We start from the raw sequence: 10,864 nt of genomic DNA, 5'->3' as shown, positions 1-10,864 counted from the left end.
TCATGATGAATCGAACTTTTTATCTTACTTCCTTTCACACTGTAAATATCATAATCATGTTTATTCTTTCATCATTAAATACCCTTAAAATGCTACTGCCTTCCTCTATTTTAATCCTAACCTCATCCTACATGGGGGCTCGGCCAGTACCTCCTATATACGAAGCCAAGCCTCTAGGGTTGCTTGAACGGTCTGACGTCATCTAAGTCGTCATTCCTACCATCTTCCTCGTGGCAAAGAATGAAAGAATATACTTCGGTGTCGTAGCGTAGTGAACTGACTGTTGTTTGAAAGTGTAGTGTACTCTAATAGAACATTTTTCATTTAAATTACTTTATTTATTTTTTATTATGCCACATAAATGCTGTGTTGCAACATGCAAAGGAAATTATAAGAATGGCCCGAAGGTGGCTGTATTTAGTTTTCCTACGGAAGAACAACTGAGAAAACAATGGATTTGGAACTGCAAACGAAAAGATGGATTCAAGCCTACGAAACATTCAAAGGTAAGCATGAATTTCATTTTTAAATTAGAAAATTCCTGAAAGATTAATGTCATTGAAAGAAACATGACTTGAAAATGCGAAAAAAAAAAAAATTCTCAATGCAAGGGAAATAATTTACTAAAGTTCCATTGCATTCAACCATAGAAAATAAAACGAAGTTTTAATTACTTTCTATACAAGCATAGTTATATATTTCTTTACTAGGCAGAAATTTCTCTTACCCCATTATGAATGAATATTATTAATGAATTCTTTCAGTAATTTATATTTTCGGCGTCGGGATCTTTATAACACGCACGTTGATTTGGGATTGATTAATCTTTCAGGAATTTATGTTATACAGAGCTTATACTGAATTTTAAAGTGATTATAAAATGGACCCTTTTCTCAATAACTAGTCAATAGAAAATCCACCAACCTTATAAAGTTCATATTATAACTTTAAGTAGATAAATATAAAATGCTTCAAGTCGTAATTTTAAAGCCGTTAATTTAAAGTTGTTTTAGATATAAGTATTTAACTGTTTGGGTATACTATTTCTTTTCATTTAGATAAGTCTCGTTCCACCTATTTTATTTTTTATTTTTTTTTCTTTTTAAAACTGAATGTATGCAATGCCCCTTTATTATATGCTAGGAGCATTTGAGAATGCATTTTGCTCATAACTCATGTGAACAGGAAATTAATGCTAATTATGCAATGTTCTAAACTTTATTAATTTTAAAATCCTTAAAAAAATTATGAAATATATGTAAAAGAAAACAATCGTATAAATGGACTAGTTTTGACAGTAATTATTTTAATTTCTGGAATAAGTTACAAGGTGTTTAAATTAAACTGTCTTGTTCAAATAATATTGCCTAAGATTGTAAGCTTACTAGTTTTCATTACATGTTAGCATAAATCCTAATTAGCCTATTAAATTGTTTCATGCACACACACATCTATAAAAGTACGAGTTTCTTATGCCAATAACACCTACCTTGTTACAGTGGTTCACTTGCTACTGGCAATAAGTTCTTGTGGGCTTGAAATTTACATTAATTTCTTATCTAAAAACACTTATATAAGGGGTTTTGTTTATTTATACTTGTTGCAGTGAAATATGAAAATGTTTCATTGTATTAATAAGTTATATAACTTTTAAAATTTTTGAAAAAAGTTAAGAAAATTATATGGAAAATAAGCAATCTAGTGAGCCTTCCACAGTAATATAATGTCAAACACGATTGATGAATGTGAATATTTCACTCCAAAATTACATAAGAATAGCCTAAAATATTTAATTACTGCAAATAAACTGTTAAATATACAAATTCTTGTTTTTTTCTTAGGGTATCATATTTTAGCACTTATACATGTTTTCAATAATTCAAGAAAAATGAATTTTTTTAATGACTAATGATGTTTTATGCTCTTAAATATAAACATTCATAGGCACACAAGTAAATTTGTACTTCTGGTTGTGAACATATCATTTGTAAAAATGTTTAGAAAAAGAGCCAGTAACTTTATATTTGAATGGTACGAATGAATGTGGTTAATCTTATTCTTATCCATCAACTGATGGTTAATCTTATTCTTTTTATAACTGTATTATCACCATTTTGAATGTAATTCCATAACCAAGTGTTGTTTTCAAATAACTGAAGAAAGAAATATTTAGGATGTAGCAATTATATATACATGAGCAATTGTATGTTACCTGAGGATGTATCAATTAAATATTACTTATGTTATATGCATTTGACATATGACAACAAACATGTGCTAATTATTTGCACTTTTCAAAACTTTATGACAGCATCCATGGCTCTTTTTAGCCCAAAAGAGTTAATAGTTTTGTTTTAAGATTTTGCATTATTCACTCTAAATTCACACTAAAAATTCACTCTAAATTCACACTTTTTTGCGTTGTGCCCTTTAAATGGCTATATCTCTTCAAATTGTTACCATCCAAACATTATCGCCCTGTATTATTTTTAAAGAAATTAAATGATGAACGTTTTCCACAACGGTAACCCTTCCCTTAAGCAGATAGCTCTTGAGTGCTTTGCCATGATTAAATAAAAATACAATAAAACCCTTATTAGACTTTAGACTGTGCATGTATTTAAAGGATGGCGAATGCTTACGATTTTATAATTGTTTAACCTTTTGTTACATGTTTATTTATTTGTTCTTTTTCATATTAAAAGGTGTGTGAACTTCACTTCAAGCAAGAGGATGTTCTGAGGCAAACTGAATTCTTTGATGAGGAAACTGGAAAGAAGATCATTATACCATTGTCATATCCTCGTTTAAAGAATGGTGCAATTCCAAGTCTGTTTCCTGATGGTCCGAGTCATCTTAGTTCCAGTGTTTCATCAAGGGAATCACCAGAGCATAAAAGACTCAAAAGAGAACAAGATGCACTCGAAAAAGCCTTAGCCTGTAGCTTAGCTGAAAAGGAAGAGTATGAACGAAAACAAATGTTTTATAATTTAGATGAACTAAAAATTTGTTTTAATACTGTGAATTTACCAGATAACTGGATAGTTATACACAGGCCTATACATACTATGATTCTTAATATTTCTAATGACAATCATCCAAGAATTCTAAAATCATTATTGATTGATTGTAATTTGAATATATCTGTAGCAATTAGAAATATACCTATTAAATCACTGAAGCAATATGTAATCCCATCAAAAATTAACAACCTTAAAGATCTTTTAAGTATTTTAGAGCAATTAGACCTATTTGCCTCAAATGATTCATCTGAAGACAGTATTCAAAATTATTTACAAATTGTAAATGAATTAATGACAATTTTAAAAGAGAAAATTCCACATAAAAACAATGAAATAAATTTTCTCGTTGAGCAACTATCAAACTTGAATTCAGAAAAACAACAATATAGGTATTCTGCAGACTTTCTAATATTTTCCACTTTACTTCACACAATTTCACCACATGCATATAATTTTATTCGAAATTCAGAAAATATTATTATTCCTCATCCACGGACCATTCAGAAAATTTTTTCAGATTTTAATATATATCCAATAAATGAACAATACAACCAAAAGTTCCTAAGCTACATAAAACTTAAATTTCAAGAACTATCAGAAAAAGATCTGCTTGTTATTTTAATGATTGATGAAATTCATCTAAATCAAGCATTTGATTATAAAGGTGGTAATTTGTGTGGAATGGCATATAATTGCAAAAATGCTGCATCTAGTGCATATGTTTTCATGATTCGCAACCTATTATCTGTTTATAAGGATGTTGTACATATTTTGCCGGTGAAAACACTTAGTGCGGATAATTTGTATATTTATATTAAAAAAATTGTTGTGGGATTAGAAAATATTGGGTTTAAAATTATTGCTATTGTCACTGACAATAATTCGATTAATAAAAAGGCTATGTCTCTGTTTTCTGAACCACCTAAAGTTAGTATTGTTTATCAAAACCCTGTTGACAAATCTAGGCCAATGTTTTTTATTATTGATACAGTGCATATTTTAAAATGCATTAGAAATAACTGGATAAATCAAAAAAATAATAATCAGAGTATGTTTTTCCCAAGTTTTGATGATGCTTCACATATTGAAACTGCATCTTTTTCTTGTATTAAAAAATTACATGAATCTGAAACTGATAAGTTATTAAAGTATGCTTATGGTCTGACAATAAAAGCTCTATATCCAACTAACTTAGAAAAACAAAGTGTAAAGCTTGCATTGCAGATTTTTAATGATAATGTTGTTGAAGCATTATTTTCTTTTGGGCAGCAGAAAGAAATAATAAATTTCCAAGAAACTGGAAACTTTATTAAAATAATAAACACATGGTGGTCAATTGTAAATGTGAAATCTATTTTTAAAGGGGTTCATAAAAATAATGTATTTGAAACACCTTTCACTGTGGCAGAAAATAATGAAAAATATGTTTTTATGAATAACTTTTTGAATTGGCTAGATAGTTGGAAAAATTTGAATTTAACCTCTGGTTGCCTAACCAAAGAAACTCACTTTGCAGTATACCATACAACGTATGCTTTAATTGAGATATCAAGGTATTGTATAAATGAGTTGGGTTTTAAATACCTTTTACTTGGAAAAATACAAACAGATATGTTAGACGCTAGATTTGGTAAGTACAGGCAACTGGCTGGAGCTCACCATAATATTTCTATCAGACAGGTTTATGAAATAGAGGGTAAATTAAGACTTCAGAGTACATTACCAACCCTAATAAATTCTTCAAAATTTGGAAATATTCCTCTTCATGTATCTGATTTTAAAGACACTGAAGAACAAACTTTTGATGACACTGATGTACAAACATTCATAGATGAAATAACAGTTGAAGATAGTGATATACACGACATAAAATTGGATGTACCTATTTTGACTTATATAGCTGGATATTGCTGTTATAGTATGCTAAAAAATTTAAAATGTGATGTATGTAAATCCAATATTACTATTGATAAGGAGTTAGCTTTAGAAAATGATGAAAATATTCATTCATGGATTAAGGTTTTTGATAGAGGTCTTATGTATCCTCATCCTGATATTTTACATGCTGTTATATACAATTTTATTGTTGTTAAGAAACTTATTTCAGATGAATATGAGCAAAAATTTTTATTTTCGGCAAATCCACGAGTTACAGTGTGTAAAATTACTCTAAATTTACTTCATGAAAATTTTTTTTTTAGAGTTGAATGACTGTCCTAAACTTCATGACCCTCAAATTATTTTGAAAAACATCATACAAGCATCAACGAATATTTTTCTAAATAATTACTGCAAAAAGTTGAATGATAATCTTTTAAGTAACAATTTAAATAAGCAACGGAAATTGAAAACATTAAAAAAATAATTTATGCATACAGCAGAAATGACATATACTATGTTTATAAGTTAGTAAACTTTATAAAATAAGATAGTGACACTAATCTATTGTTTCTTATTATCTTCAGACTTAATTTGTAATTCATTTTATCTAAATGAATATTTTTTGCAGAATGTAGATAGTATGTTAAATAAAAAAATAGTGCTTTTTCTATTTGTGTTGTGAAATCTTTACCAACTCTTTCAAAATGCATGCACACACACACGAAAAAAAAAAGCATTTGTAATAGATAACTAATTATGACAGTAAAGTGCTAAAGTTGTTAAGTCTCTTATATAATATCATTTTGTGCAAAATAGGTGTATTTATTGTAAACTAGAGAAATATTGATTTTTGAAGATAAAATACTTTGCCAATTAATATTACTATTGTTTAGATTTTGAAATCAGTATCTTGCAATTTTTTAATATTATTTTAATTGAAGCAGACATGTTTATTACATTAATTTTACACTGTAAGAAGAAAATAAATACAATTTGTTTTTACCTACAATTCCATATGAGTCATTTTTATAGATATTCATGCATTTTTATGGAGGAAATTCACTGTATTCTTATACAATATTTTCATTGTAATACATGCTAAATTCTGTCAAAACTAAAATTAAATACTTTGGAATTAAAATTTCTAATGATGTGGTTGTACATATACAGGGGAAAACTTATCAAAAATAAATTGAGTAAAAAAAATATTTTTAATCCTTCCCAGCTGTAAGGCTTCATGCAGTTATACTAAACTATTTTGATATTAAAAAGACTTAACTGTAATAAAAAATAAGTAGCATCAAGTTACATAAATAAATAGTCATCCCACCCTTTTTCCCACTGTAGTATGCAATGCCATTTCCTATTACTTCCAGTTATAAATTTACTGGTACAAAAAATTCAGGCCAAAAAAAATAAATAAATAAAATCCTTTTTATATGTTTTGCATCCTAATTGTGTTGCTTTCCTTTAATAAAAATCTGAATTATTTTGAAAATTTTAAATCTTACTTTACATCTTAACAATCAGGCTATATTTATTTTCATTTCTAATAGGAAAATACATAAAACTTGTTATTCTTTCAATTCTAAGAATTGAGGACATTTGATCTATTTAGATGTTTTAAAAGTTCCTACTGATTACCCTGATAAAAATTCCAGTAAATACATATATAAACTTCATATTTATCATTTTCTAAAAAATTCTCAAATAAGTTACAATGAAATGCTTTCAGGAACAAAAATTTACAAGTTACAAAAAAAAAAAATTATATGCACATAATTAGACAAAAGGGGTGTTACAAACATTTAACAATAAGAATGAAACATAAGAATTTTGAATTCCTAGCAAGTGTCAAGTTTGTTGAATTTTTACAATTTTTCTTTTTTTTATTATTGGGGAAGATGCAGTTATGTATTCTCAAATAATGATCTAATTTAAAATGCCTAAATATATGAAATGTTTTGCTACCGTATTTTAAAACTACCAATGAATAAATATTGATAGATGCTAAAAAATAGTATTTTTCAAATCATTCTCCAGGTTTCTCATCTGTTAAGAAATTCAGTCCCACACTGAAGTGAAAAAAAAGCGGAAAATGACTAAACAATTATGTGTAAATTTGTATTTATGAGAAACAGAAAATGCCGTTAAAAATTGATTAAAATTAATTTAAGGATTTTTAGTGTTAATCAATTGTAAACTTGCTTAATTATGCGTTATCCTCTTTGTTAAGGAAGAAAATATTTAATAAAATATATATTCTTCAGAAAGCAAACCAGCATCAGCCAGATATTCAGTATATATTTATTACTACTAATCTGAAGTATGTTGAATTAATTTCTTTACTATACTGTTATTATTTTAAGCATAAAAATATATAAGGAAAGTAAGGTTAGGTATTTGAAATTAGAAAATGCAGTCGATGAAATCAAATCGGAATATATATATTTGCACACACACACATATATATATATATTTAAAACCAAACGATATAGTAAGCCTTATGCAAGGAAATAAAAACTACTTTTCATTTTCTCTCCTCTTAAAGGAATAACAGCGATAAGTGGTTTCATGTGGCAACCATGCTTTCTGTACATAAGGACGACTTTAGTGACGTAGTGTGCGGCGTGCCGTGGCTTCGTTTATAGGAGGTACTGGCTCGGCCCCGTGAACTCTTTCGACTCCTTGAACTAAAATCTGTTCTTCTCTTCAGCTTTTTAAATCCCCTAGACTACCATATTACATATCCAATATACCTATAAATGATGTACTACTGTGGAATAATATCGCAAGATTCCAGTTGTTGTGATTCGTCAGCACGTAAGTGGAGCTAATTTTATTTGATGAAGTAATGCTAATCAGGAAGTAATATTCTTTCAAGTTATTATGAATATTTGATGACGCCTTTTTATGAAGTTCATTTGATGAAGCGAAAGGCATTTGATTTTGATGAAAATTCATTTTATTTTTGAATGATTATTACTTTGAAGAATTAACACTTCCGTTTTTGAATTTGATGTTGATGATAATTAATTAAACAGTGTTGATGAAGTTTAATTGAACAAACTACAGGTATTTGATTTTGATGGAAATACATCACCGACTATTTACAGAATTGTGATATATTAAAAAATATACTTTGAAGAATTACTTTCGTCTTTGAATTTGATGCATAAATTTCTTATTTCTTGTGATGCCTACATTTTACAAGGACTGTACAATATTATTTGAAGTTATTAATTTTGATATCATATCCTAACGTGAAATTCTATTTTTCATTCTTAACATATTATATGAAGATTTGTTTTGAAGTCTTATATGAAGATTTGTTTGACGATATATTTTACCATTTGTTTGAATCATATATTCACAATTTCATTTATGATTTTTGAGTGTTTTAACATCATAGTTATTGTGTAATATACTAAGAAGAATTAATATTATTTTGAAGAATATGAAAAATTAAGAGTATATTTTGGTATGCTAATTTCTGATAAATATTTAATACCAGATACATATTTGATGAAATCGAAACATACATATTTTGAGTAACATATCTACATTAAGTGTACTTGGCTTTATGTATCCTGTATATAGTAATCCCACTTTATTTTGTATATAGTAGTCGTAAGCAGTATTATCAGTGTATTCAGTATTATGAATAACATATCTACATTAAGTGTATTTGGCATTATATATTCTGTATATCCAATGCATATTCAAAATTGATCCTCAGCATAAGTACTAAACTACACACAAATGTGTGCTTAATGTGCTAGTTATGTGTATCTTCCTTCTGCTAAGCGCATGTACCTCCTTTATTAATAGTGTTTATGTGTCATGTATGTGTTACGTTAATTTTTTTTATGTGTAACCAGTATGTTATGTAATGTATATCTTGCAAACCTAAAATCTGTAATACAACATAAATAGCCAATGTATATCTCATCTGCTCCTGTATGGCAATGTAATAATTCTTTTAAGATCTCAATAAACTCCCGGTAGATAGGGGAGGGTAGATATGCCTGTTTACCTCTGTTAAACACCAGGCGTCCTCGTCCTCCTTCACCTGTATCCTCGGACTACGAGAATCACATTGCCCACTCTCCATGCCACCCTGCAGACTTCGATATAGAAGCAAACTGTAATCCTCCAAGTGCATTACAATCCTTAGCCGTATATACTGATGGTTCCAAAGGAGAACTTGGGACTGGCAGTGCCTGGTGTGCAATGGAGGGTGACCACATAATCCATTCCTGGGCTAAGAAGCTTCATCCAGTAACTCAGTGTTTCAGGCAGAACTTACAGCCCTAAAGGCAGCTCTGGACTTTACTGCTGACAATGGAAGGTATAAAGTAATTTACACAGACTGAATGTCAAGCTTTCAGGCCATCCAGGGAGGCCGCAGTAGACATCCCATTGTCAGAGACATACAAAAATTATTAATTTCGATTCCTGCAAGTCTGAGGCCCAGCACCTAGCCCATACGGGGATTAAAGGAAATTGAAGTAGCGGATATGATTGCGAAAGGCGCAGCCAATGAACACCACGTGAGTAGCATTGGTGTGCCCCTTCCGCACTCGTATCTGAAAACTACTCTTAAACGTGAATTAATGAAGCAGTGGCAAAACTACTTGGAAACAAGTACCACAGGCAGTAGACTGTATGATTTACAACCAAAAGTCAACCACAATTTAAATAGCAGTTCTTCGTACCTCACACAGTATCTAACAGGGCATGGCCCATATATATCATATCTTCACAGATTTCGCCTAAGAGACAGTGACCAATGTATTTGCGGCAGTACTGGTGACTCAGATCACTATCTGTTTGACTGCTCGCACACAGGGAATTCACATTTAAAAAGACCAACTGCAATCAATATGCCAGCATGGTTCAAGAACACAATTAAGAGTAAATATGCGCTCAGTTGCATTAGAGACTGCACTACCATTGCTAAAAGCACTGCTGACAACCTGGTGTGACTTCTTTCCTTGGACACCGTGCCGTCAGCAGCCTGCTCTGGACAAATATTAATTTACTTAATGTCTTGTGTTTTTTTGGCTGTTTTTAATTATATTTAATATTATGATTAATCCAGAACTCATTTATTGTATTCTACAATTTGTAATGTATTTGGTCATCTTTATATCCGTACCTAATTTTTATAGCACATCCTTAATATAACTGTATGCCTAACATGTACGATAATAGTGAAAAGTGTTCTGCTTAGTCTCAGCAGTCCCCACCATGTACTTTATTTCCATGTTCTGGTCCTTATTTCAATGTTCCTCGTTTCGTGGCCAATCCCCGGAGGACACAGTACTAAGCTCTTTATTTATGTTTATTCATGCATTTATTTTTAATCCCATCGACGGGATCCAACAGGCTGAAAAGCACCTAACTCAGTGGGCCAACTATTCCGTCGATGGTAAAAAGAAAAGAAAGTGCATGACGGAGGCGTAGTCGAGAAGAAGCAGACCAGCGGCTGCCCCCCAGCGATTCTACGCAGGCCTAGACCTCTGGAACTTCACGTTAATTTTAATACATAATGTAAAGTTGCCATATCCCACCAAATTGGTGGCATTTGCGGATGCCGTCTCATTCATAGTCCGCGGAAGAACGCGTGATAAGCTTCAATTCAATAGCAACGAAACAGTTGAGCTCTTCGACAATCTATGCAGTACCAAGCGCCTTACCATCTCGGACACTAATTCAAAATACCTAGTAATCCACAAGCCGGGGCAAACGATCATCCGAAATACAGTGATAAAACTTAGGGGGAACACATTTAAAAAAGTGAAAGAACTGAGGCTTTTGGGCCTCACGATAGATGAGAAACTCACCTGGATCCAGTACCTGAAAGAAGTGAGACTGAGGACCCACGCTATCGCCAAATTCTAAAGAGGATGCAAGGAGCAGATTGGGATCTCCGATCGCATATCTTGAAGATCTAC

The 10,864-nt window shown here is 30.5% G+C and overlaps 1 protein-coding gene across 1 annotated transcript; it reads left to right on the top strand.

The window, feature by feature from the left end:
* Nucleotides 1-309: 309 nt before the first annotated feature.
* LOC118205954 (uncharacterized) lies at nt 310-9,221 on the top strand. The gene is made up of 3 exons (XM_085822971.1): nt 310-506; nt 2,706-3,580; nt 8,957-9,221. The coding sequence occupies exons 1-3, from the start codon at nt 351-353 to the stop codon at nt 9,219-9,221; spliced, it is 1,296 nt and encodes a 431-aa protein (XP_085679097.1). The 5' UTR covers nt 310-350.
* The last annotated feature ends 1,643 nt before the right edge of the window (nt 9,222-10,864 follow it).

The sequence above is a fragment of the Stegodyphus dumicola genome, chromosome 8, assembly GCF_044657685.1.
Source record: "Stegodyphus dumicola isolate Sdum_Otavi_A_Nest chromosome 8, ASM4465768v1".
Classification (NCBI taxonomy): domain Eukaryota; kingdom Metazoa; phylum Arthropoda; class Arachnida; order Araneae; family Eresidae; genus Stegodyphus; species Stegodyphus dumicola.
This window is presented reverse-complemented; position numbering and strand designations above follow the sequence as displayed.

Excerpts from the sequence above, each read along its gene's own strand:
- LOC118205954 (XM_085822971.1), top strand. The coding sequence starts at position 351 with ATGCCACATAAATGCTGTGTTGCAACATGCAAAGGAAATTATAAGAAT. Across the intron at positions 507-2,705 it reads AGCCTACGAAACATTCAAAG|GTGTGTGAACTTCACTTCAA; the intron begins GTAAGCATGAAT and ends TCATATTAAAAG. Across the intron at positions 3,581-8,956 it reads AATGAACAATACAACCAAAA|GCGTCCTCGTCCTCCTTCAC; the intron begins GTTCCTAAGCTA and ends GTTAAACACCAG.